Source organism: Mus caroli, chromosome 8 (assembly GCF_900094665.2).
Source record: "Mus caroli chromosome 8, CAROLI_EIJ_v1.1, whole genome shotgun sequence".
Taxonomy (NCBI): Eukaryota; Metazoa; Chordata; class Mammalia; order Rodentia; family Muridae; genus Mus; species Mus caroli.
In genome coordinates this window covers 86,816,069-86,843,205 of record NC_034577.1, presented here as the reverse complement: position 1 = coordinate 86,843,205, position 27,137 = coordinate 86,816,069, and the positions used below count along the sequence as shown (strand labels likewise).

The window sequence follows — 27,137 nt, the reverse complement described above, 5'->3', positions numbered from 1 at the left end:
CGCGGCGGGAGCCGCCGTTCTTAAAGGGCCAGTGTGCTCCCTGTGCGCAAAGCCAGGCGGAGGCTGGGGGCGGTACCTAACCCGAGGCTTCTCTGTAGCAGGTGCCGCCTGCGGTGACCCGGCAGGTGGGTGACCCTTCTCCATTTTTCCTGATGGCAGCAAACCTCTCCTAGCCTGCTTAGCTCCTATCTCTGGTGAGCAGGAGTGACCCATGACTCGACCCTATGCTGAGGGAGGGCGCAAGGAAGGCGAGATCTCCCTTGGAGGGAGGCGATAGGACATTCAGATCAAAGTGGGACAGAAAAATACTTGGGTAAGGACCTGAAGTACTGCTATAAGCTTTTAAACATGGCAATAAAACTCTGGGGGTGGGGGGAAGTTGGAGGAGCAAGTAAGATGGCTCAGCAGGTAAAGGCCCTGGCCACCATCAAATTTGTCAAGTACGGCGAAAAACTTCGATCTCCAGTACCTACTTGGTGAACCGATAGAACCTGTGCCACCGTAGCGCTCGTTAGACCCTACACACGCACGCAAGTCCCAGAGTGTCTTAGTCTCTTTAGTAAATTTCCCCAGTGGAGAAGTCTGGGATTAGGGCGCCTCTGGGGCGCCTCTAGTGCTGAGAGCAACCTAGAGCGCACGCTTACAAGGCGTGTGAGTCTGCATCCTTACTCCCTGCCCCGTAGATATGAGCAACTGACTAGATTTTTTTATGAGTTTCCGTGTTGGGCTGAGGGTTCCGGTTCCTAGTGTGCACATATTTCGTTTCCAAGAAAAGCCCACTCACTATATTTGGTCTCTGTTATGAGAAAGTAAGTGTGCCCGCGAGGCCCATTGGAACTCCGGGTGGAAGGGCAAACCTTCTGGGAAAGCTGGGGCTGGATTTTAAGTTTTACTCCGGTGTGGTCGCTAAGGTGATCGAAGGGCCAAGGCAACTTCGTCCAACCCCAGGTCAGCCCTAGTGTCGTTAACTGGGGGAACTGGTATGCCACTTGAGAACCATGGGAGCCAGGGCAGAAGGCAGCACACTTTATCACCTCCCTACAGACTAGAGAACTGGTGTTTACCTTCCCTGAAGGCAGTCTCTCCCTTTCCACTGGTGGACTTCTCTGTGGGGGGTCCCTCGCCGGGAAAACCAGCTGCTGAATTTTCTAATTAGAAATTTGATTTTGACAAATGTCCAGTGTCCGGTGAACAACAGCCTCTTTCTGTTCAGGTGCACTGCATCTGTTCGCCAAATTTATTCCCAACTTGTTTTTTTTTTTTTTTTTTTTTAAACTAAGTTTATGGGGCTAACTCGGAATAAGAAAAAAAGACAATCTCACTCACTCGAGTCGGCAAGGTTTGAGAGACTATGATAAGTCAAATCTGATGCCCCCCACCCCACTTGCTGGTTGTTCTAGCTGTAGGAAATGGATCTCTCCCCCCCCCCCTCCGTCCCTTTCCCCTCCCCACCTCAACAAAAAGTTTTTCCCAGAGGGTTTCATTGTGTAGCCTGGCTGTCCTGGACTTCACTCTATAGACCAGGCTGCTCTCAGACTCACAGAGATCCACCTGCTTTGCCTCCCAGGATTAAAGCCGAATACCCTACCCAGCAGCAGTGGAAATGTATCTTTATGTGAGAGATTCTTCAGAAAACTCTGGATTTCAAACCAGGTCTCTGGGTTCCCGGCCCAGGTCAACTTCACTGGAATCTGGAGCATTTTGTTTCCTATCTAGGTTTGCTTTCTTATTTGTAAAAGGAGGACCCGGATTCAGTGCTCTTAACCTTTGAGCCATCTCTCTAGCCCCCATTACCTGAATTTTTTCCCCTATCAGTTTTAGAAGTATGTAGCTATGTGGTACACTCCCATTAGCTTTGCTGTCAGTAACCCCTCGGATGGAAGGGTCATGGGAGAATAGGTGGCCTGTTTTTCAGGACTTGGAGGCAGCTCAAAGGGACAGAATGGGTTGGAGAGATGGCTCAGTGGTTAAGAGCATTTACCTATTCTTCAGAGGACGCAAGTTTGGTTCCAAGCACCCACATCAGGTAGGTCAGAATTACCCGTGACTCTGGCTCTGGAGGAATATGACCCCCTCTGTAGGCATCCACACATACATGTGTAGATATGCACACCCCAAACCCATCCCTGATGGGGCTTGAAAGTGCAGAACACATTATGCCTCATTTCCCTACCTCCAGCCACCCTCCCATGCCTCAGACCACCCCATTTCTTTAATCCACAAAAACCTCTATGGTGGGGAAGGTTGGTTTGACACTCTTGCCTCTTCGTATTTGAGCACTTATCACTTCAGTGACTGGTACTGTGCCAGGCTGGCAAAACGGGACCCTTTCGGTCAACAGGACAGTCTTTCGGACTGTGGGTGCCAGGAGAAGGAAGAAATAAACAAACCACGTACTTTCCCTCTCTCTTGGAAACAGAGCTGGGGTGGTCTAAAGAGGCAGAGGAGAAGGGCTTTGGTGCCAGATGGAAATCAGCCAGCCAGGCCTGGAAATGAGCATCTCACCTCCCTGCCCTGCAGGGAGCAGCTGAGGATGCCAGAGCCAGATGTGTTGATTCTGTACTCTCCCAAGCGCGATCAAATCCTCATCAAGAACAGTTCTTCCCCAACACCACCCACCTAGCGGTGGACAAGCTTGCTCTGGCCTTCCCTCTCCAGTTGTCTCTTGGGTTTCTGGAACACTTCTCCTCTTTTGGAAGGAAGCGCCCCGGCTGCTTCTGCCTTGTCAGCGCTCCACTCTGGAGGCACACTGCATGTCTGGGTGCCTGCCAAGCAAAGGCTGCCAGCCTCCTCAGGCACGGCTTACATGCCCATCCCCCCTCAGCACAGCTCAGACTTCCTTCCTCCATTACCACCTCCACTCTCTATTGAAGAGCTGCTTATTGATCTTGGCCCATTTCTCAAAGTGGCTGCACTTTAACTCCACTCGGCACAGACACAGACGACCTGCAGAGCCACATCCTCCCCCAGGGGAGCAGTCCTCAGTGGTTTGGACAAGTACAAGGGCTGGGGATTCTACTCTGCATACCTCGCCTGTTTCCTCTCTGACCAGAGGGCCAGACCTGGGCTGTTCTATGGCCTAGTTCAGGGCCTGGCACAGAGTAGGTGTCAGTAATATGATTTGGGAAGCTAGGGTTACCATGGTGCCTGTAGGCTAGAAAACATGCCTAGCTTCTTCTCCAGTCTGATTTTTTGATGCCACTGGCACCAAACAGCAGGTCAGCCGAAGCCAGTAGATTCAGGTGTGGTGTCATTCAGGGAACAAGGCATGAAGGTGTTCTTTAAGGCTAGGGAAAAGGCAGGGTTGTGAGGACATGAGTCACAAAGTGGGAGCCAGAGCATAGGCCTGAGCAGGAGGTAAGGGAGGGGCTGGGCTGTATCATGGTGGAAGCTGAGGTTAGGGTTGAGTCAGGTCCTAACATTCTCATGTCCCCAAGCAAGCCACGTAACTGTTCTTCCATAGTAATTACCTCAACCCAGGTTGCTTTCCCCGGGCTCAGCTGTGAAGGCCCTAGGAAGGGCTTAGTACAGGTCATCTGGTATAAAGTCTAAGTGTTGTGTCGGAGGAGTGAGGATAGCATCTCCCTGGGACATGCCGAAACCCAGTGCCACTGGTGAAGTCCTACCAGACATGGCAACCCTATCTTCCTATTTTCTTGCGTAGGGGGATGTCTGTATATGTGTGTGCAGAGGTAGACATGCATGTGCACACGGCTCTGCACATGTGCAAGCCAGAGGGCAATCCTAGGTGTTTGTTGTTCCTCGGGCCATCCATGCTGTTATTTGAGACAGGGTCTCTCATTGGTTAGAGCTTGAGAAATAGATGGGGCTGGCTGTCAAGTAAGCCCAGGGTTCCTTCTGTCTCTCTGCCTCCCCAATACAGAGATTACAAGTGTTTGGTACCAGGGCAGCGTCTAATGGATGGGCTCTAAGGACTGAGCTCAGGGCCTGACATTTACAAAGCAAGAACATCACTACCTGAACTAGCTCTCCAGCTCCCACTTTTTAAAAACGTTATGGGTCTGGGTGTTTTGCCTGCAAGTATAAGCACCACATACATGCCTGGCACTGGAGAAGGCCAGAGAGGGGCTGGAGTCAGAATGGCTATGAGCTGCCACGTGGGCTCTGCCGCCATGAAGAGGCTGGAGAGAACTGTCTCCCAAGTGCTGTTCTCGGAACTCATGTGCCTGCACACACACGTACACAACATACATATGCTAAAATAAACAAATACCTAAAAATCTTTGAAGTCGTAAGAGCCTCCCAAGAGCCCCTGGACTGTGAAGCACAGGTGGAGGGGAGATCAGAGGCACCACTCACCTTTTAAAGTAGAAGTAGTTTAAAATAAGACACCACATTAAAAAGGCAGATTTTATTTGTTGAACATAATTTAAAACTGTAAAAAAATATTTCTTCATCCATCACTAGAAATCCCCATGACAACTAGAAAGGTTTGGCTCTTTGCCCTGGTAGGAGCTTCACGGAAAATAAATTCTCCTATGCCTCCCTGGCCCTCTCCCCACTTCCCACCCCCACCGCGAAGAATGCTCAGCAACAGGGGCAGGGGTGCTCTGGCTGGAGAAAAGGCACCTCTTTGCATCTCTGGGAAAGCTGATGGGGAAAGCAGGGGTCATGGGTGTTGGAGGCCTGGCCAGCAGCCATAACCAAGCCAAAATGAAACATCTGCTGGGCTCTCCCCAGGCACCTGGCTGGGTAAGTGGGAGGAAGGAATGAAGAAAACTGCTGCTGACCACAAATTAGCACCCTGTGCCCTGGCCCTGAAATGACCTCTCCTGGCACAGGATGGGATGAAGGGAAGAGGTGATAAATAAAGGAGATTAAAGAGAGGCTGACAGACAACGGAAGCCCCAGTCTGACACAGGTGGGTCAGAACACAGGGATCTAAAAAAGTGGTTGATGGCCAAGGGCATCGATATAGATTACTGCAGTAGAGAGACCTCGGTGGGGACTGAGTGTGGGTGGGCTCCCCAGCCAGGCTCATTTGACTTTCCTAAGAAAGTGGAGGAAGAATTAGAGGTGCGGGCTGCCCTCTACTGGTGATTTCTGGAAATGAGCACATTACAGTAGCAGCCTACCAACCTACAACCCAAAAGGACCAGGAGTGAGTGAGCAGCCCACTAGAACAGTACTAAGTGTGGGATTAGGACTCCTGGCTGGGGCATCTCACAGATGGCAGCAAGTTTCCCCATCTCAGTCGGCTTGTGGAGAGGCATGGGACAAGGCTCACTTCAGAGGCATGGAGAAGAATTTGTTCCCGGACTTGCAGCGGACCTGGTTGGCCAGCACACGTAACAGCATCTCAGAGTCTTCAAACTCATCCACGATTTCCTTCAGCCAGCAACAGGGAGATGACAGCTATGTTAAGGGGAGTCAGACCCAGAGCACCACAAACAAAAGCAGTCCAGTACACTGGGCAATTCTGAGAGTGTCCCTGGTCATGCAGACTCCGGGCTCGGCAACCATCATCTTGTCCAATCATCTTACAATTGTATGAGGTGGGGCCTATTGCCCCAGCTTGCAGATGAGGACAGTGCCCTGGGGACAGTGACTACTGTGAAGCTTGGTTTGGTCTGGGCTGAGGCTCTGCTGGAGCTGGACATCAGAGCTCTTTGCTGTCTTCAGTATGATCAAGCTGAGGGGAAGGTACCCAGAGATGATGGCCCATGGACTTTGACTTGCAAAATATTTTTCAAAAATCCTAATCAGTTGCCAACACAGAACATCAGAAGACTGTACATAAAAATCTGGATTTCTGGCTTCTCTTGAGAAAAACAGAAATGCTATCAACAATGGGGCATACTACTGACTGCCTCCGTGCACTGCCAGGGGAGGGTGTCAGCTGCCACATACTGTGCATGCAAATTCTCCTTCCAGGGCCCTGATAGGAAGGTCACCTGTTCCACACGCTATCAAAATGTGGCCTGGCTTGGCATGGTGGCACAATGGTGGCCACCATGTGGCCTGAAATCCCAGAACTCAGAGATAGTAGGAACACTGCAAGTTTGAGGCTTGCCTGCTCTACAGTGAGTTCTAGGCCAAGCTAGGAGGCACTGTGAGACCCTGTCTCAAAAACAGACCCACAGTGCAACAGGTTCTGAGGGCTGGAGATTCCATGCACCTGACATTCTTCCTCCATTTCCAACTGCCACACCCAAACCTCTGACCTCAGATAAATGGCTGAGGCTGAGGGGTGGGTTTCCAGCCTCTTCACAGGACAGGGTTGTAAGGCAGGGCACACGGAGCCCTAGAGATTTTGCTAAAATGCAATTCTACTGCCTTAAGTCTAGGGTGAGGTCAGAGCACCTATTTCACTACTCAGCTCCTAGCTGCTGCTGCTGGGTCAAAGGGAGGGGGGATGAGTGCCTCCTGCCTTGCCACTCCGTTTCCTACAGGTTTAGGTTTAAGTACCCAATCCTTCCCTTTGTCATTTGTCCTCCCCATCATTTTTGGAGCTCAGTGCTCTGTGTCCCTGCTCTGGAAATTCACCTGTAGTTCCTGCAGGCACTGTCCCTCCAGCTGGAGACGAGCATCACCCACACACCAGGCCAGGCTGACATGAAATGAGGGGTCCTGGGGAAGAAAAGCTGGGAGTTAGGCTACCACTGGACGGCATGGCAGGCCCATCCCCCACAGCGGGTCTATGACAGTCCTGTTGGGTCTACCAGTAGGATCCCTGGCTGCCCCAGTGCTGAAGCCAAGTCCCCTGCCCACACAGACGTAAGAGCTGGTGCCTCTCCTCAGTACAGGGGTGTACCCGTCCCCCAAATACAATAGTGACAGCCTAAGAACAATGTGACGGTATTTGACGGTAACTAGGGTTCATGAGGGCACTGGGTGGCGCCCTTAGAAAAAAGATGTGGGGGGCAATGACTCAGAGGTTAAGAACAATGGCAGCTTTCCTAGGGCACAGAGGTTTGATCCCCAGCACCCATCTGATGGTTAACAAATCTCCATAAAGAATGTCAGGACCACAAGTCCCAGGGGGCCTCACACCCTCGAATGCCTCCAAGAGCACTGCATGCACATGGTATACAGACAGAGGCTGGCAAAACATCCATAAGTACAAAATTAATTAAAAATGAAGGGGGGGGGTAGAGAGCTGTGTACTCTTTTCCATCCTCAAGGGAAGGACAGCGAGTGACAGCCAAAGCCTTCATCAGAAACCAACCATGTAGTCACCTGAATCTTGGATTTCCAGCTTTCAGGTATAAAGGCATGTGCTACCGTGCTCGGCTATAACTCTACTTTCTGATCAAGAACTTCCAGCAGAGGCCATACTTTTCAGATTAAATGAACAAAACCCCAAAATGTCAACAATGTTGAAGAAACAATAATTATCTCTATTTAAAAATAACTGTATGCCTGGGCACGGTTTTGGAAAACACATTGAATAGAATCAATGTTCTTTACAGCTGTGATACTCAGCCTGGACTTTGAGTCCCAGGAGGGCATAGGGAAGGCACAGTGAGACTGAAAGCTACGGCTCTTCCTATAGAGTCATTTCTATGTGCTGGCGACAACTACTTAGGAAAGACAGGCTAAACAGAGACTCTACAGAGGAGAAGCACAAATCATAAGATGCATGGGAGCTTTTTGAAATGGTGGACTTTGGGTAGACACCTCAAACTCCAATCCTGTGCTCTGGCACTCAGTGCTCCCTCCACACAGGGAAGTTCTGGAGGTCTCTTCAGTTGCCTCTGATGGGGCTTCTTTGAGGATGCTCTGTTCCAGGGCTGTGGCAGAAACCATAACCATCTCTGTTCCCTTCCCTCAGCCCTGTGCATTACCTGGTAGAAAGTAGCGAGGTCAAATTCCTTCATGGCTCTGTCCACCTCTGAAACCAGGTCCAGGAACTGGGCATGCCCCGAACTGACCTCCAGCCCAATAAAGGTCCTGGGAAGAGGCAGTAGAGACAACAGGGGCACAAAATGCAGCGTATGAGAGCACAAACCATACAGGTCGGTGCAGGAAGTATCCAACAGGAAGCCTAGGATTTGGGCTGTGGCTTGTCCCACCTTCCTGTGCATGTCTTTGCTGCTCCATGAACCAGCTCTTTCAACCCACTTTCCTTCTTGACTTAAAATATCCCTTTCACTAGCTGTCTCTTCTCATGTCTAGGAAACCTTGCAGGATGGCCTTCATCTACCACTGCATACAACACCCTCTGCCTCCTCCTCTCTCTGGCAGACCCTGTGGACTCATCACCCTCTCAAAGCTCTGCTCTTTGGTACCTGATTCTTCCAGCAGGTGCTGAGAACTCTGACTTTAGTAGCTAAATTTTTCCATGAAGTCTGGTCTCTGTGTCATCTAACCCTTCCTCTGAAATTCTCTTATCAAAGTGGCCAGCGAGTATAATGATTTCTATGTTACCAAAGCTTAGCAATATCAGACACGGTCAGTTCCCCATACCTGGACACCCTTCAGCTTATAAAGTCAGAGAGCCTACAATGAAGGAAGAGCGGGCCCTTTCAGAGCAGCCGAGAGGCAGGGCTTGCTGAGTGGACTGGACAGGGAGGCCCTGCGGATAAAAATGCCACCTTACCTCACTTAATGCTTTAAGACTTGTAATTCTTCAAACTTCATTGGCTCATTTGCCATGGGGAAGCGGGAGACGGTACAGGAAGGAAGGTAACAGGACCTCATCTCTATGTCGGGGGAGCTAGACAAGGACAGGTCTCCACCTTCACAGCCCACTCTGTACTGAGATAGTTCCTACATCTGTATTGCCCCTGAAACCCCTCGAGTTCTTCTCCTAGGTAGGTCTGGGTTTGGGAAGCGATGCCCGACAGATACAGATGAGAACAGTGCAGCCCCTCTCTCTTGGTAACAGAAAATCTTTTTCTACCCAGGGACCCACCTGGTTTTCTCTTGATTCGTGTAAATCTTTACCCTGTCGGCAGTAAAGAAGAACCTGAAATTTAAAGGAAGAAAGATATTTCAAAGAAAAAAAGAAAAGAAATAAAACAACAGTTCATATTTTAAAACCCAGAACTTCCACTAGGGATAGTGATGGATGTCTGCAGTCTTGTCCTCAGGAGGCCAAGACAGAAGATCTCAATTATAGTAAAAGTTTGTCAAGAACAAGCAAGCAAACAAGCAAACAAACAAAGCAAGCAGTCCTCTAAATCTCTCCCCCAAATAGCATTTTAAAAATATAATTAACTCATTTTACAATCAATATTGTTACCCCATGACTCGAGTGGAAAATTGTACTAAAATATCCTAACTAATTAACTAATCAAGACCCTAAGTCACCCTTACAGCATGTGGCTGTGTCCAGGTGCCAGCAAAAAGTCTGCTTTGTTGACAGCAGTTTATACCAAAAAACAACTTGAAGCCACCAAATTTACTGGCTGCTAACTTCACCTATGTACCGTAGAATGCTCTGCTGTGCATCTGAGACAGACATTCGTTGTGTGGGTGGTAACGGAAGTTGTTATGACCCTATGAAGCAGGCCCAACAGTTATAGACAAGAAAATAGAAGCCTGGTGAGGCTGAAGTTGAGGCTCCATTTGATTGCAAAGCCCTGGCTCTCAGTCTACAAATCCTTGGTGAAATGGGCCTGTTTGTAGAAAATAGGCAGAAGCCTCATCACTCAGGGACCAGAGGCAGCACTGCGCTGCCCATTCTTGGTCATCTCAACTCAACAGACTCAGAGGGTGAGGCTGGTCCAGCTTCATGAGGACACTTGGCAGAAAATGGAGCAAAGACACCAACCCAGCAGAGCAGGGGCTGCTCTCTGATCCTCAGGTGAGCAGGGCAACGCTACAACTCGGCCCACAGAGACTGATGCTGCTTGTTTCCAGCACATAGCAAGGTGCCTGCTCTGTTAAAGAACTAGTTAGTACCCACAAGGAGCAAGGGGTGGCCTTCCCCAGGAGTGGCTTCTCCTTAGGAGTCCCTTTGTGAATTCTCACTCACTGGCTTCTCACCTTCAGGCAGCATGCCTGCAGTGCACCTGCCTGTCTTGTTACCATGACAATGCTCTAATCACCCAACTTGAATGCTAGTTTGACCAGGAAACAGAGGGCTAATAAGATCAGAGCAGCATTCTCTAGAACAAAGGGAAAGGGCTTTTCTATTCTCTACTTACAAGGGGAGAGGATGAAGAGTCAGACTACCCAAAGTCATTCCCATGACAGCTGCTGAAACTATTAAACAACAAGGACAACAACCACCACCACCTGGGCACTGGCTCCGTGACTAGTGAATAAGAGCACGAGGACTGGCATTCTGATACCAGGACCCATCTAACAAGTTGGGCATCCTGTGTACACCTGTCACCTCAGCTATAAGTGGGCCAGAGACAGAAGGATTGCTGAGGCTTGGAGGCTTCCAAGCCTAGCCAAGAAAACACAAGCTCCTGTTGTGGAAAAGGCCCTTCCTCGGAGAAACGGGCAAAGATTGATTGATACAAGACAGCTGATGCCTTCTTCTGGACTCCAGATGCACACAAAGGCGCAGACCCTCACATACATGTATGGACATGTGCTACCCTCTCTCCATACGCACACTTTAAAATGTGTTTAAAATTTTTTTTTGTGTGTTTTGCCTGCATGCATGACTGTGGGTCACAGGTATAGAGTGCATGTGGAGGCCAGAAGAAGCCTCAGGGCCTATGAGTTACAGTTTGAGTTGGGAACTGAACCCCAGTCTTCTGTAAGAATAGCCAGTGCTGCTGGGCGGTGGTGGCGCACGCCTTTAATCCCAGCACTCAGGAGGCAGAGGCAGGCGGATTTCTGAGTTCGAGGCCAGCCTGGTCTACAGAGTGAGTTCCAGGACANCCAGGNCTACACAGAGAAACCCTGTCTCGAAAAACCAAAAAAAAAAAAAAAAAAAGAATAGCCAGTGCTCTTAACTGCTGAGGCATCCCTCTCATCCCTCTCAAGTCCAAAAAACATGTTTTAAAAGAGCCTGGAGGGTAGGGGAGATAGTCAGTGAGGAAAAGTAGTGCTGGACAAGTGTCATCAAAACTCTGGAAGCCATGTAAAAGCCGGACACAGAAACAGAAGCAGCTGTAATTCCAGTGCCTCCATCTGGAGACGGATCAGACATGGACTCCCTGGCCTAGGTAATCCGAGACACACAGCAGAAAAACAGTAAGGGATTCTATGTCAAGCAATGTGGACGGTGAGGACCAACATCTGACTTCTACATGCATGGTGTGGTACATATGTGCCTGTATTCACATATAGGACAATGCATATACACACATACTGATGGCCCCCTTGTCACTGAGAGAAGGAAGACAACCTTGGGGACGAGAGCATGACTCAGTGACATCTCCTGGTTACTTCCATCGACTCATGCATGACGCTAGGGCTATCTCTGGACCAATCTAGGCTGGGTTCCGGCACCTGTGACAGTCCTGATACTATGCAGCTGGCTCAGTAAACGTGACAGTGGCAGTCACAGCGGGCAACACTGAGGTGAGCTTTAGTCCTCGCTTTCTCACCAACTGACTGCACTGGAGCAAACTCTTTCCTCCTCAACCAAATGAGGAGTTTTTCCGTTTGGAAAAGCCACACTCAGGAATCTGAGCCTCAGGCCCCCTAAGCAGCGGGGTTGGGGCTTCACTAGAAGGCTTCTGTTTCCACCCATCTCAGGCCTTCACAGGGGTGTCTATGAAGAAAGACTCTGCAGACATGATTAAAGAGATGGCTCAGTGGGAAAGAGCACTGGTGGCTTTGGCTGAGGATGGGGGTTCAGTTCTCAGCATCTACACAGTGGCCCACAACCTTCCAGACCTCTGATGTTCTCTTGTGACCTCCACCAGTACAGGCACATACATATATGCAGGCAAAACACTTATAACATAAAATTAAAACTATTTTAAAAAAGACTCCATGGTGGTTTGAACAGGTTTGGCTCCCATAGACTCACGAATGTAATTGTTTGGCTCATAGGGAGTGGCACTACTAGGAGGTATGGCTTTGTTGGAGGAAGGGTGTCACTGTGGGGGAAGGGTGTCACTGTGGGGGAAGGCTTTGAAGTCTGCTATGTTTAAGCTACACCCAGGGTGACAGTCTCCTTCTGGGGCCTGTGGATAAGAGGGTAGAACTCTCAGCTCCTCTAGCGCCACATCTGCCTGGACGCTCCCATGCTTCCCACCGTGACTGGAACTGTAAGGCAGCCCTAAGTAAATGTTTTCCTTTATAAGAGTTGCTGTGGCCACGGTGTCTCTTCACAGCAATAAAACCCTAATTAAGACAGACTCTGAGATAAAAGCAGATTCAAAAATGCACTAACAGGATAGTTTTGTGAGTTCTGTATCAAACTAGCCCTCAGAGGACCCAGAGAATCCCAAGAAAGAACCCTTTACTCAATCTTGAGCAAGCTCCTATTGATGGAGTGAAGAACCAGAACTCCTGCAGAAGGCTGTGAGCATTCAGAAAGGCCAGTGTCCGGACGGAGGAGCTCTGGCTCCAGAAGAGGGGAGGGGCATGGGCATGAGAGTGTGTGATGGTGAGTGGGACGAACCCTTGGGCCCTAACAGCAGCAGGACCAGGTGACTCCGGGCACTAAGGAATCCTGAGAGCAACTGGAGAAGACTTGGTGGGAAGAGCAGGCAAGGCGTTTCAGTGGCAATATAAAGTAGGTAAGTGCAGAGACACCCTAAGTGGGTAGAGAAACCCTTTCTAACCCTGCCCTATGTGTCTTTTCCATCATTCTTCCTTACATCGTTTTAAATATCCTTTGTAAGGGGTGGGGATGGAGCGCAGTGACATGGTACTTGTGTAGCCCCCACATCTCCTTTGTAGGTCTGAGTGTGGTGGCATATGCCCAGCCTAGGACTCAGGAAGCTGAGGCAGGATTTCTATAAATCCAGAGCCAGTCTGATCTATACAGTCTGCCTGCCTGCCTCAGTAAATAAATTGGAAAAACAAACAAACAAACAAACAAACAACCCCAACAACCTGGAAACCCAGGAAATGAGCTGCTTTCCTGAATGTTGTGAGTCTTTCTAGCAAATGACCAGTGGGGGGTGGGCATCATAGGAAGCTCTGATTTGTACCAAAATCACAATTCTTGGTAACCTAGGGACCTACCATGCAGCCAACATTTACTGCAGAGAGCAACTTGCGGGATGAAGTCCTTAGCCTGTCCCACCAACTCTGGGAATTGGTGTCAGAACTGCACTACCCTGTAGGACACCCAGTTAGTATCTGGAGAGTCGCACAGTGCAGGTATAGGAGAAGCCTAGGAGTGCTGGAAGGCCTAGGTGGGAGCTGAGAGACAGACTCAACACAGACTATGGAGGAGCTCCTGTGAGGTGCCTGCCTCACCCTGGATGGGCAGCACGGCAGCCTCAGGAGGCCTTTAGGCCTGGCCTGCTTGCTGGGCAACATGCCCATCTCCAAGACCACTAAAGCCCAGGAAAGGAGGGGGAACTGACGGGAGAGGAGGTGCTTACCTTTGGAAAGAGGCCATGCGGTCCTTGAGCACCTGCACAAAGGGGAGGATCCAGTGGTGACGGAGAACCACGCTCTGGGACAGGCTGACGTGGAACTCCTCCATCAGTACCAGTCGCGGTACAAACATCTGAGCTTGGGGCAGCAACGCGTCAAGCAGATCCCGGAAGTCCTCCTTCGCCTCATCTAGAGGAAGCGTAGGGAGCTTAGAGTGCCTGCTGAGCCAAGCTGTCACAGGTGAATAAAAAGTCTAGAGAGCAGGGAAGCCCTTACAGCCTGCTTCCAGGAGTAGCCTATGTCTGTACAGCTTACCAATATAAATATTTTTTTTTTCGAGACAGGGTTTCTCTGTATAGCCCTGGCTGTCCTGGAACTCACTGTGTAGACCAGGCTGGCCTCGAACTCAGAAATCCGCCTGCCTCTGCCTCCCGAGTGCTGGGATTAAAAGCGTGTGCCACCATGCCTGGCTTAGCTTACCAATATTTTAATGTCTCTTCAAACAAGTTTGAATCATCATGATGATATATGTGTGGACACACACATGACCCTGCTTTCCAGAGCTGGGTCTCTTTCTACCTTGTTTGGGGCAGGGTCTTTCTTGTTTCTGCTGTGGGGCTGCAGGATTGCTAGCCTGTGAGTGTCTCTGTGGTTCTCCCCATCTACATGGTAGGAGTGCTAGGATTACAGATGACGTCAATCATCTGCCTTTTTACTGCGTTCCTGGGATTGAACCCTGCAAGTCTTCAGGCTTGTGTGCTAAGCACTTTTACCCACTGAGCCAACTGGGTGGGACCTTCATGTGGATTAAATAAAAAAAAATGTGTATGTAAGTGTTTTATCTGCAAGTACGTATGTGAACATGTATGTGTCTGGTGCCTGTAGAGTTCAGATGATGGTGTCAGAGTCCATGGAACTGGGGTTATTGGTGGTTATGAACTACCACGTGGGTGATGGGAACTGAACCCAGGTCCTTTGCAAGAGCAGTAAGTGCTCTTAACCTCTGAGCCATCTCTCCAGCCCTTAATATGAATTTCTGAGTCCAGTTAACACATATTGATTGTAAGAATTCGAGTAAACAAGAAGCACCCAGCAGGTGAGGAGTATGGGGGATCGGGGAGCAGATCTGGTAGGTGGTGAAGGTTGTGGATGGGCCTGGTGCTGTTCCTGTGAACCAATCACCTGAGGAATAAAGGAGCCAATCACTGGGTGAGTAAGGAGGGACTTCTGGGTTGGACGGAGGAAGAGAGGAAGCAGGAGAGAGTTAGGTCTTGTTGGACGGGTTAGCGTGAGGACAAGATGTAGCTATGAGTGTGGCCTGGTTTCAATGGTGGATCCGTCAGGATTCACTACTGGAGGATTTAGATTTAATAAGGCTTACAAGATTAGGATTTTAGTTGTTGTCCCCAAAGATTGAGTTACTGTTGTTTCTGAACTAAGTTTGTGTTGTGTTTTCCTTCATGCGGCCGCTGGTCCAGGTTCAAGAGAGAAAGGTATGGTAGCAAAGTATGGGTTTGCCTGTGGTGCACCACAAAGGCCGTGGGGGATTTGAAGCACAGGGTTGGTATGGTATTGACTTGCCAGAGGAATCCTAGCAAGCTGGGTGGAGAGATTTTGGAGCTCTGAGTCAGAGAGTCTCTGTGAGATAAAAACAGGTTGACCACCAGGCAGTGGTGGCACACACCTTTAATCCCAGCACTTGGGAGGCAGAGGCAGGCGGATTTCTGAGTTTGAGGCCAGCCTGGTCCACACAGTGAATTCTAGGACAGCCAGGGCTATACAGAGAAACCCTGTCTCGAAAAACCAAACCAAACCAAATCAAACAGGTCGACCACTGCCTGCCAGTACATGGCTGGCCAGGTTGCCGGGGCAGACAGGAATATGCCGGTTCATTTTTTTAATATTTCCCGCAACAGGGATTAAAAATGTATCGGTGTATGAAATTCACAAAAACATCAATAAAGATATATTAAAAGGGGGATGCTGTGTTGGCTCAGAAGATAAAGGCTCCTGCTGCCAAGTCTAATGGGCAGACACTCCTCACTTGGATCACCGACTATTGCAGTTGTCCTCTGGTCTCCACATGTGTGTCATGGCTTGCATATGTCCACATACATACATGCATTCAATAAGTAAATAAATGGAAACAATGTTCAAAATGAAGAATACAGGGGACTTCTGGTGTCTAGTCCAGGCTATAGGAAGCCTAGTTGTTGCCCACAACAAGCAAAATCCTCAGCCAACTGAAAAAAACAAAAGCTCTTTACAGAACTATGAGAAGCAAGACCACAGGCATGTGCAACCACAGGCATGTGTAACTTTCACATAATCAAACCAGAAACACTTGAGCTCAGATTTCCTCAGCAGCAATTTGCAAATATTTTTTTTAAACTCAAACACACATTGTGTTTTAGTTAAATTTGTAGGCTGTAGCAAAAGATCTTCTAAGGATTCTTCAAGCATTAAAGGCATATATTTGATCTAAACCCATGGCCAGGCTGGGAGAAGTGGCCCAGATTGCCTTTTAGCCTCTGCAGGCACCTGCACACATGTGAGCACACAGACACATAATTCTTTTTTGACACGGTATCTTTCTATGTAGCCCCGGATGTCCTGAAACTATGTAGATCAGGCTGGTTTTGAACTCAGAGATCTGCCTGCCTCAGACTCTCAGGTGTTGGGATTAAAGGCATGCAACACAACACCCTGCAAAGTCAATCTTTAAAAATAAATAAGTGAACTTCATGACCTAAGCTTCCACTTTAGGGATTTAAAAAAGGGGGGTGGTGGTGAATTCATTCAAAGTAATCAGAAGAAATAATGAACATTAGAGGAGAAATAAATGAAATTGAAAATGGAAATCAATAGGGAAAGTCAACAAAAGCAGAAGTGGGTGACTATGGTCTGCTTATGGGAAGTGTCCTGCCTCATCCAAACCACTTCATTGGTCAATAGCTATCAAGATGAATAAGATCGACTTCATTAAATTCAAAATGTCTGCCCTTTAAAAGACACAGCCAAGAGGATACAAGAAAAAGCTCCAAACTGAGAAATACTGATAAAGATTACAGAAAGAATACAGAACCGTTAGAACTCATTAAGAAAACTTGGTTAAGGCCATGTGTTTACTATCCCAGCACTTGGGAGGCGCAGGCAGGTGTATTCCAGTGAATTTGAGAGCAGCTTGGTCTATATAGTGAGTTCAAGGCCAGCCAGGGATACAAAGTGAGACCTTGCAGAGAGAGAGGGAGGGAGACAGAAGTTCATAAAAATATAGCCACACTGGGGGTTCTAGGACAGCTGTCTGGAAAAACAAAACAAAACAAACAACAACATAAACAAACAAAAAGTAATAGGCCCCGAATCCTAATATACAACTTATCAAGGAAGATGGACAGATACCTAAAAGCCTATGGGAGATGCTCTGTATCAGGCTACAGAGAGCCAGTGCTACTCTGCACTGCAGAGCAATGGCATAGGCAAGTGCAGGCCGGGACACTCTTATGGTGGAGAAATTTGGTGGTGTTGTTGTTTTAATTAAACACACTGTTACCATATAATCATCCCATCTATCAGTCACATTCCTTATCATTTACACAAAGGAGCTGCTGAGACCTGTCCACACAAAAGCCTGTGGCACACATGCACGGACACACATGCACACACATATTTTATTTTATTTTTTGAGGCAGGGTCTCCCTATGTGGCTCTGGCAGGCCTAGAACTCAAGAGATCCACTTGCTTCTGCCTCCCAAGGCCTGAGATTAAAGGCATGCACCACCACACCAGTCCAGCCTAATGTATTTTTATGCATATCTGCTCATATTTAGGAACAGCCAAAATCTCCTTTAGTAGGTGAGTTGGCTAGACAATGGGATATTAGTTAGCACTAATAAGAAATGCACTATCAAGATGTGACAAGGCACAGAGGAGCCTTGAATGCACACTACTAAGCTAAAGAGGCCATGTGAAAAGGCAATATACTGAGTGACCCCAATTCTGTGACATTCTTGAGATGGCAAATTTGTGGGAATAGATGGCTGGTGGAGGGCAGGGATGGCTAGTTGAGCATGAAGGATTCTTTTTTTCGGGTGTGTGTGTGTGTGTGAGACAGGGCTTTTCTGCGTAGCCCTGGCTGTCCTGGAACTCACTCTGTAGACCAGGCTGGCCTCGAACTCAGAAATCTGCCTGCCTCTGCCTCCCAAGTGCAGATTAAAGGCATGCGCCACCACTGCCTGGCTAGCATGAAGGATTCTTATAGCAGTAATATTACTTTACATGATAATATAGATGCACATCTTTTTAAGTTTGTCCAAACTCATAGAATATATACCACGAAATGTAGCCAGGGGGCTGGAGAGATGGCTTAGGGGTTAAGAGCACTGGCTGCTCTTCCAGAGGACCTTAGTTCAGTTCCCAGCAACCACATGGTGGCTCACAAACATCTAAAATGGGATCCAATGCCCTCTTCTGGCACACAGGTATATGTGCAGACAGAGCACTCATATACATAAAATAAATAATACCTAAGAAAAAAAGGAGATTAGCCATAATACTAATGTTTGTGAAGTTTGGTGATCATAATGTGGGCTCAGGTCAGGTGGTAGTGGCATATACTTTTAAGTCTAGCATCTGGGAGGCAGAGGTGGGCAGATGTCTGAGTTCTGGGACAGACAGACAGGACTACATGGAGAAAGCCTGCCTCAAACAAACAAACAAACAAAAACACCGAAAATGAAAAAAAAACCCACAAAACAACAACAGCAAAAAGTGGGTTCATCTGTTGTAAGGTAGCACTCTGGATGGTGGATACTGGTAATGGGTGTGTCTACACAAAATCAGAGCCGCCATTTTGTGTACTGTGCTAGGAGCTTGGCATAGATTATCCGACTTAATCTTCCAATTAGAAAGATAGTTCACCCCCACTTTAGAGGTGCAGAAATGAGACACCCAGTAACTGACAGAACACCCAGTGCAGGAAGGTCTACTTCAGCAGTTAGGTGGTCCATTGCCTCCTCAGGTCTGGGGTGGGATCTGAGCACACAGCGGCCCTGGTGTCTTCCTCCTAGCCAGAGCTAGAGGTACTTCAGTCAGTGACTCACAGGGTATGTAGATGTGGGTGGCCCAGTTGCCCCGCTCATGGGGAAAGGTTCGGATTCGACCGCCATGCTTTGCACTGTCGTCCTCAGGCCCTTCCTCTGTGCTGGGGAACATACTCAGCACACTGTCAGGCACTGGCAGCTTCTCACTGGGAACGGGGTTCTGGCCACTGCAAAAGAAGAACACACATTTATCCTCATTGATACCCCTTTGGACAACGGTAGTTCTAAGCTGTTATGCACAGGGATTCTTACCCACACCAGTCTTGCCATGTTGGCCTCGAACTTGATCCTCCTCCCTCAGCCACACTGGCTGAGTATTCATTTCCCAGGAAGGGGTTGAGCTTCTACTAAAGAGCCATAGCTTTCTAGAACTGCTTAAGTTTCCTAGCTGGGGGCTGGTGAGATGGCTCAGTGGGTAAGAACACCCGACTACTCTTCCGAAGGGCAACCACATGGTGGCTCACAACCATCCGTAACGAGATCTGACTCCCTCTTCTAGAGTGTCTGAAGACAGCTACAGTGTACTTACATATAATAAATAAATAAATATTAAAAAAAAGATATTAAAAAAAAAAAGTTTCCTAGCTGGGAAGGCAGACCTCAGCTGGCTCTTGGTCCCCATGGAAACATTTCAGCAGGTAGCAGTGTGGCTTGGAGGTCCCTATTAGATAGTTGGACAGGCTTGAACTCAAGTAGCTCTGTGATCTTGGCTAACATTAATTTCCTCACGTGTAGAGCATATTTTTATTTGCTAGAGCTCTTGTGCAATAAACTTTCACACTACAGTCAGCAAAGACCGGTATTTAAGAACCTCGAAGATTTAAGCCTCTTGGAGCATGAGATTTTCATGGGTTTTTCGACAGACTGGTGTCTCCAGTCTCCCGTGTGGCTCACGGTGGCTATTCATTAACCATTTACTAGACGAATGAAAAGCTTGGGTTATTATTGCATAGTGTTCAAACGAGGAAACATCTTGGAAGAAACATAGTTGCTTTCCAAAAGAGAAAAAAACGCACCAACGGAGAGGGCTGGACTTGAACTCGTGTCCTCACTCCCAACTTTGCCTTAGCCAGGGTGTGTGTGTGGTAGTGCCATTCCAGGGCTTTGTCCAGGGTGTGTCCTGAATCCTTTCCCTCGACATCCCTTTTTCTCTTACCCGGGAACTGACCCACCCCTCCTGGTTCCCCGGGAGGCTCGGGTCCCACTAGGGTTTCAAAAGAATCTATGCTCGAGAGAGAAAAATTCCTCGATCCTCACCAACGGTGGAAGCCAGAACCCGGTTTGCTCCGCCCCGCGGCGACAGCCTCCGCTTCATCCTCCGAACCGCTGCTGCTGTAGCCCACCAGGGGCGCCGAGCTCATGGGGCCTCGACCACAAGCCGGGTCCACCAACAACCTGATCCGACGCCCGGAGTTCCTCTGAGCCGGAAGTGCTCTGTGGGGGGCGGGACCTAGAGTAGCTCCACCTCGGGGCGGGGCCTGGCGACCCGGGGGGCGAAGCCCAGCGGAGCCGTAGAACGGACCGCGGCCACCGCCTGTGCGGTAAACGCTGTAGGAGGCGGCCTTCCGGATCGCTCCGTCGCCCCCAGTGTCCTAGTGCGGGTTCCACAGGTCTGCGGGTGCGCTTGCCAGACTTGCAAAAAGTTGGAGTCGCAGGATCCCTCCTGAGAGCGAGCTGAGCCGCAGGTCAGCTGCAGAAGACCGGAGAGTCAGGTGGGACTGCGGCGAGCCGGGGCTGAGGATCCCGGCTCCTCCGCGACCGTAAGCTCCGGCGAGCGGATCCCGAGGCTCCAGCCCCGCCCCTCCGTACTCACGGGCTCGGGCCAGCGGGGCCGCGGGTCCCCTACAGGGGGCGGCCTCGCTCCGCGCCGCGGGCTCCTCGACAGCCGCCGCCCCGGCTGCCGCTCCTCCCCCGGCCCCGCCTACCCGGCCTCGCGCCGACCCTCTGTCCGCCGGTCTCTGCAAGACCCGTCGGTCTGTCCGCTCGCCCGTCCGTCCGCTGCCCCGGTCCCGCTAACTCGAGTGCGCGGGTCGATTCGTCGGTTCCGGCTGCCGCAAACCTGTCTCCCGACTCCGCGCCGCCTGCCTCTGCTACGCGAGGCCCCGGGATTGGCAGGACGCGTAGGCCGCGCCGCGGCGGATGGAGCCGGAATAAAGAGGCGGCAGAGAAAGCAGCTGGTCTCCGCTTGCCCTGCGCCTGACCCCTGGAGCAGGTGAGTGGCAGGGCACCCGGGACTGCATCTGGGGGCCACTCCGGTAGCCCCTGCACCCAGGGAGAGCCTCCTGAGCTCCGAGGCGATCCAGGCTGGGCCTGGAAGTACAGTTGCTTCCCGGGCACCGTTTGAGGCTCTGGGGCCTTCCTCGGCCGGAACCACCCCCTTTTCGCGACGCAGTGGCTGGGCCATCCGGAGCAGGAGCTGACAGCAGGCTGCCCAGCTGGGCCTGATGGGAGATCAGCTTTCATTCGGTTACTCGGAGAGGAAAAAGGGCTAGGGTGGAGCGCGGGTGGGGGCTTCTCTTTCCCTTTCCTCTCCACTTCTCTCTCCAGCTCTTGTACAGTGATCTAAGAGTGTTCCTGGCTTCTTCCTGGAGAAGGGTCAGGGTAGGCAGTGGAGTTGCTCTAGGAGGTGGGGAGTGGGGGCGGCTGATGGGGCTGGCAGCCATTCATAACGGGAAAAATAACACACAGTTGGATTCGCACAGCTAGATCAGACAGTGTTCAGTGCAGTCCACCTCTCCTCTCTACCTTAGGAACGCTAAAATGGCCAGCTGTGGTTGGTTGGTTGTACTCCTAGGTACTACCCCAAATCAGCAGCCTCTTTATTCCCTCCCTTCCCAGAAGATGCTGAGGATGACAACTTTTAGCTTGACTCTTAGGTTTCTTTAAGAGAACAGTTAGAAGCCAGCTGGCTTATGGGAACATTCTCTACTTTCCTTCCCTTAAAGAAAACTTGCAAACTTTTAAATCTATAAGCAGCTGAGAACCTAGAAAGGGGGCTGCCTTTGATTCTAAAAATAATTCTCTGTGGGATTGCTTTAATACTATCTCAAGGTGGTGAATTAGAGATTTGCTGGCATGGGGTGGAGGCGGTGGTTAGGTGGGCTTTATCTTGCAGTGATTACTGTGAATATTTGTGACTTGGAGGAGAGACACCCCGGGGCATGCTTTATCTGTACAATTCAGGCAAACAGAACAATTTCTTACACCTTGACAGTCAAAGACTCAGAGGGTAAGGGACTTCTGTTTATGTTCCTCTGGGAGATGACTAGAGTGCAGCAGTTCACCGTGATCAGTGGGTCTATAAACCTGTTGTTTAACCCTCCTTGGCCAGGAGTTCGGGTCCCTGAAAGGCCATTAATCCTGTTAAACTAGAGTGGCATGTGCCCTGGGAAAGGCCTGGAGTGCAGGTGAAGAGGAACGTAGACCAGTCCCTCAAAGGAGAGGGTTTTTAGGTGGTTCTTAGTGTTGTTGCCTTAATATTAGCTTCCAGAGTCCATCTGCCTTAGAACTTATACCGCAGGGGCGTGGCTTCCTTCAGCCAGCAGGATTCTCTTGATTCCAAACAGTAGTGTTCTCTCATGTCAGTGTGAAAGGGGCTGTCAGGCATTAGGGACAGGTCACCCCATACTATCTGACTGAGTGGGCCATATGGAAACTAGTGGGGAATTTGTGGAGGCTGAGATGCCCTGCCCAGAATGGGGATTAAAGAAAGTGGGTATGGAGAAAGCTCTCTTCCCCTTTGCATTGAGGAGAGGAGCTGCCTCTTTGAGAGCAGGTGAAGGGAGCAGGGCTCGATCCCTGAGCATCTCCGTCCCCTAAAGAAGCTTATGTCTGTGTAGTGAGTGTGGGCCGCAAGGGAAAAGGGGAGAGCTGCTTGATCCTGCCACATGTTCACTGTGTCTTTCTTCCCTACAGAACTGATTACTGGGGAAGGCACAGCCTTCTTAGCATTGCCAGGATCCTGTCTCGAAGAGCCCTCCCGTCCCGCAGGCTATCTTCTTGGCTAATGACAAGGGCTATCTGACAAGACCTCTGTGCTCTGTGTGAGGTTCTTGTCCGATCCTGAGATCCGGTAGCTTCTCTCAGGGTTAGGTTCACCTTAAGCGGGGAAACTGAAGCCATTACTGTCCAAACCCAGTTTCATCTTCCCAAGCATGTCAGAAAGCTGGCAGCAGCCACCGCAGACTCAGCCACAGCAGCCACAGGCGCCGCAGCCTCAGCACCATGCAGAGACACCTCCAGCCCTGGCTGAGCACACGCTGCCCCCAGGCTCCGCCGAGAACCCCCTGGGCTGTGCAGTGTACGGCATACTCCTGCAACCCGATCCAGGCCTCCAGCCCCCACAGCATGCACCCCTCCAAGCCGGGGAGCCGGGCCCCAAATGTGGCGTGTGTGGCCATGATCTGGCACACCTGTCCAGTCCGCATGAGCACCAGTGCCTGGCAGGCCACGACCGCTCATTCCAGTGCACACAGTGTCTTAAGATCTTCCATCAGGCCACCGACCTGCTAGAGCACCAGTGTGTGCAGGCCGAGCAGAAGCCTTTTGTCTGCGGCGTTTGCAAAATGGGCTTCTCCCTGCTCACCTCACTGGCCCAACATCACAGCTCCCACACTGGCATGGTCAAGTGCTCCATTTGTGATAAGACCTATAAGCCAGCTGAGGCTGCCCAGCCGGCCACCACCACCGCCCCATCACTGCCCTCAGCACCTCCACCCGCTAACAGAGCCCCCGTGGAGCAACCGGAAAAGCCCTATAGCTGCCCCGTTTGCCAGAAGCCCTTCAAGCACCTGTCAGAGCTCTCCCGGCATGAGCGGATCCACACTGGAGAGAAGCCGTATAAGTGCACACTGTGTGACAAGAGCTTCAGCCAGTCCTCGCACCTCGTGCACCACAAGCGCACACACAGCTCTGAGCGGCCCTACAAGTGTGCCGTCTGCGAGAAGACCTTCAAGCACCGCTCGCATCTGGTGCGCCACATGTACGCGCATTCTGGCGAGCATCACCTCTTCCGCTGCAACGTGTGCGAGCTGCATTTCAAAGAGTCGTCTGAGCTGCTGCAGCACCCCTGTACCCCGAGCGGCGAGCGGCCCTTCCGCTGCGGCGAGTGCCAGAAGGCCTTCAAGCGACCGTCGGACCTGCGGCAGCATGAGCGCACACACAGCGCGGAGAGGCCCTTCAAGTGTGATCTATGCCCCATGGGCTTCAAGCAGCAGTATGCACTGATGCGCCACCGGCGCACACACAAGACAGAAGAACCCTTTAAGTGCGGCCTGTGCGAGAAGGGCTTTGGCCAGCCCAGCCACCTGCTCTACCACCAGCATGTGCACACCCTGGAGACTCTGTTCAAGTGCCCGGTGTGCCAGAAGGGCTTCGACCAGTCGGCTGAGCTGCTGCGGCACAAGTGCCTGCCAACCTCCACCGAGCGGCCCTTCAAGTGCCCTGTGTGTAACAAGGCCTACAAGCGGGCATCCGCCCTGCAGAAGCACCAGCTGTCCCACTGCGCTGCCGCCGAGAAGCCTCTGCGGTGCACCCTGTGCGAGCGCCGCTTTTTTTCTTCCTCGGAGTTCGTGCAGCATCGCTGTGACCCGGCCAGGGAAAAGCCGCTCAAGTGTCCGGACTGTGAGAAGCGCTTCAAGTACGCCTCAGACCTGCAACGCCACCGGCGGGTGCACACAGGCGAGAAGCCCTACAAGTGCCCCAGCTGTGATAAAGCCTTCAAGCAGCGAGAGCATCTCAACAAGCACCAGGGCGTGCATGCCCGAGAGCAGCAGTTCAAGTGTGTGTGGTGCGGCGAACGCTTTCTGGATGTGGCGCTGCTACAGGAGCACAGTGCCCAGCACAGTGCTGCCGCCGCAGCCGCGGAGGGCGCCTACCAGGTGGCAGCCTGCTTGCCCTAAGGCCTCGGCGCCGCCACCTGCCCTGTCTAGTCTTGCCTGCTTGCAGCTGCATGGCAGCAAGCCTGTCAGTCAGCTCCCTCCTCAGGAGTCAGGACCAAAGGGCTCTTCTGGGCAGGTGGAGGGTGCGCATGTTCAGTATTCTTAGCACCAGCCTGGCCGTGGGAAGAGCCAAACTGCTGTGGCCAGACCCCAATTCCATTCACTTCTTCCCCATGACAGGACTTGCTTTCTGAGAACCTGCTACACCCCTTACCTGTAGGGAACTTGAATTCTACCTGTAATCAGGTGCCTCTCTGCCCCAGAAGTCGGGGATGCCAACCCAATTTTCCCAGATCTTCAGCCTAGTTAGAAAGCTGATGGCTTGGGAAGAAGTAAGTACGATTTCTTCTCAAGTTGCTTTTTTATTGGGGGTGGAGGGAGGCAAGCTTGAGACAGATCTGGGGACTTAGAATGGAGACAGAGCTACAGTCCCGACTGCCCAGCTAGGACAAATGTGCCCCAACCCCAAGTTTCTGATAGAGATGTAGGATAGGAAGGAGTCTGTGGGTACTGTCTGCTTGGAGACTAGGGGCCCAATCAGGGTGGGGGAAGCAGAAACATTCCACGACACCCTCAGGTCAGCCAGTGCTGTCCACAGAGAAAGGGACACAGCAGCCTATGTCCTGAGTGTGTGGAAGCCCCTCCTGCCTGTGAGTGGTTCTGAGCTGCAGGGGAATGAGTGTGCCCAGAGCAGAGCTGTGGTGTGGAAGTGGAGGACCATTAGTCCCCTGACCTTCATCCCTGGGTTGGGGAGGAAGGAAGACCAAGCCTATGATTTCCCGGCAGATATAAACAGGTCCCTTCCTACGTCATGTAAACCAAAGTGTCCAGGGCTCAGAGTCATAGGCTTGTCCCAGCCCTGCCTGAGGGCCAAAGGGAGACCCAGGTATCCAGGGTGAGGACTGTCCTACCCCCACAGAGCCCCTAAGCCCTAAGGATTGTCCATTGCCAAAACAACCTGCTGTCCTTTGAGTCCTGGACACACCCCCCCCCCCCACCAGGTCTTTGGCTTCTCACAGCCTGCTTCCTGTAGCAGATGTGGGTACACAAGAATTGGAAAGCCCAGCAGGCAGCATTCTTGGTAGGTTCACGGTCAGCCACCATCACTGGATGGCCAGAGCCACCAGGAGAGACTGGAGGACCTTTGTTGTCAGTCATCATTCTGAACCCAGCACTGACCATGCCCCTTTTAGCCCCCTCTCTACCTGTGAGTCTTGGAAGAAGACTGATCACTAAGTCAGGGGTCAGATGGGTCGGAGGCAACCACCTCACCTCATCTGAGAAGCCCAGCTGGCCACATCCGGCTGCTCTGTCTGCCCAGGCCTCTCCTGTGTCCATAGAGACTGAGGTTAGCACTTCTCTTGGGTTGACTCTTGGTCACAAAGCCTCAAAAAACTGGAACTCAGGCTTATAACAGCCTAGTCCTAACTGCTAGGTTTGTTTTCCTTTCATTTTTGCATTCTAAAAGCTGTTTATTATACTATTCATAACATTGTATAGCTTAATTTCATGTCATTTTGGATCATATATAAATATGAGAGTTTGGAATTTTTAAAAGAATGACTCCATTTTAAGGCAGCCACTTTTGATGTTAAATACAGTGAGTTTGATGTGTGCTCTAGAAGTAAAGACATTGACCGGTGCAGCCCACAGCTCTTCCACTCGTTCTTTGCAGAGGGTTTGTTGGGAGGTGCAGAGGCTGAGAGACAAAACAGACCAAAGGAGCAGGTTGGGGCGAGGCTTGAATCCTGAGCTTTGAGGCTTCTGGCTGTGTAAGCTTGGACCGGTCACTTAACCTCTTTGGGACACAGTCGCCATATCTGTCAAACAAACAAACAAACAAACAAACAAACAAAACAGATTGGAAGGTTAACTTGCCCCACTGTTGTGAGAGTTGCATGGAGTCATTGTTGAGACCCTGCAGGGAAGCCACGGATAAGCCAACAGCTACCAATGTAACACCTAACCCCTCCTGACTAAGGTTCAGTCTTAATCCTCAAAGGAGCTGGACCATGAGAGACCAGCAACTCATGAAAGGCCAGAAGCTGCAGATGGCAAAAATAAATTAAGTAAGTAAATAAATAAATGTATTCAGGTGCTTCCTGGAACAGTGGTGGCCCCACCTAGCCTGGTTGGCCCACACTCCTCTTCAGTCTGCCCTACAGTGACCCTCTGTGGACCGAGCCTGGGTGGGGCCTTTTACCTTAGTCCTTCCTCATATTTCTACTGTACACCATCCTTGTCCTCAGCCTCAGCTCACAAGCCTCCATTTCCCAAAGACCAGAGTGGGGCTGGAGGAGAACTAGCCAAGGGCTCCTTGTCCTAGATAAGGATAGAAAAGTTCAAAGGACATGCAGCTACCCACGCTACAACTTCGGAAAACTATGACCAGACTCCATCTTTTCCTATCCCCTCTGTGGCCCCTGGGAAGCCAAGAGGTTCCTTCCTGTCAGCTTCCACCACTCAGCAGCTAACAGCAAGGGGCCTTTGTGGCTCTGCCAGGCTTAAGGCCCAGTTTCTTTTCTAGTTGTGTGGTAAAGATAAAACTGCTCAGTGGGCAGGATAGACTGGAACAGTCCTGTCCAGATCATTTCAAGGCTCAGGGATTGTCTAAGCCACACAGGTGAAAGACAGGCTGTATGACCTGACAGACACCCAATCTGGT

At 50.7% G+C, this 27,137-nt stretch overlaps 2 protein-coding genes across 2 annotated transcripts; one reads left to right on the top strand and one right to left on the bottom strand.

Moving 5' to 3' along the window:
• Positions 1-4,357: 4,357 nt before the first annotated feature.
• On the bottom strand, positions 4,358-20,033 carry Usb1 (U6 snRNA biogenesis phosphodiesterase 1). The gene is made up of 7 exons (XM_021170301.2): positions 19,791-20,033; positions 18,534-18,700; positions 13,437-13,620; positions 8,879-8,932; positions 7,809-7,914; positions 6,508-6,591; positions 4,358-5,349 (listed from the first exon to the last, which is right to left on the bottom strand). The coding sequence occupies exons 1-7, from the start codon at positions 19,892-19,894 to the stop codon at positions 5,245-5,247; spliced, it is 804 nt and encodes a 267-aa protein (XP_021025960.1). The 5' UTR covers positions 19,895-20,033; the 3' UTR covers positions 4,358-5,244.
• Positions 20,034-20,212: 179 nt separating this feature from the next.
• Znf319 (zinc finger protein 319) lies at positions 20,213-26,124 on the top strand. Its single transcript, XM_021170300.2, has 2 exons — positions 20,213-20,745; positions 22,449-26,124. Exon 2 carries the CDS (start codon positions 22,688-22,690, stop codon positions 24,431-24,433), a length of 1,746 nt encoding a protein of 581 aa, XP_021025959.1. The 5' UTR covers positions 20,213-20,745; positions 22,449-22,687; the 3' UTR covers positions 24,434-26,124.
• Positions 26,125-27,137: the final 1,013 nt, after the last annotated feature.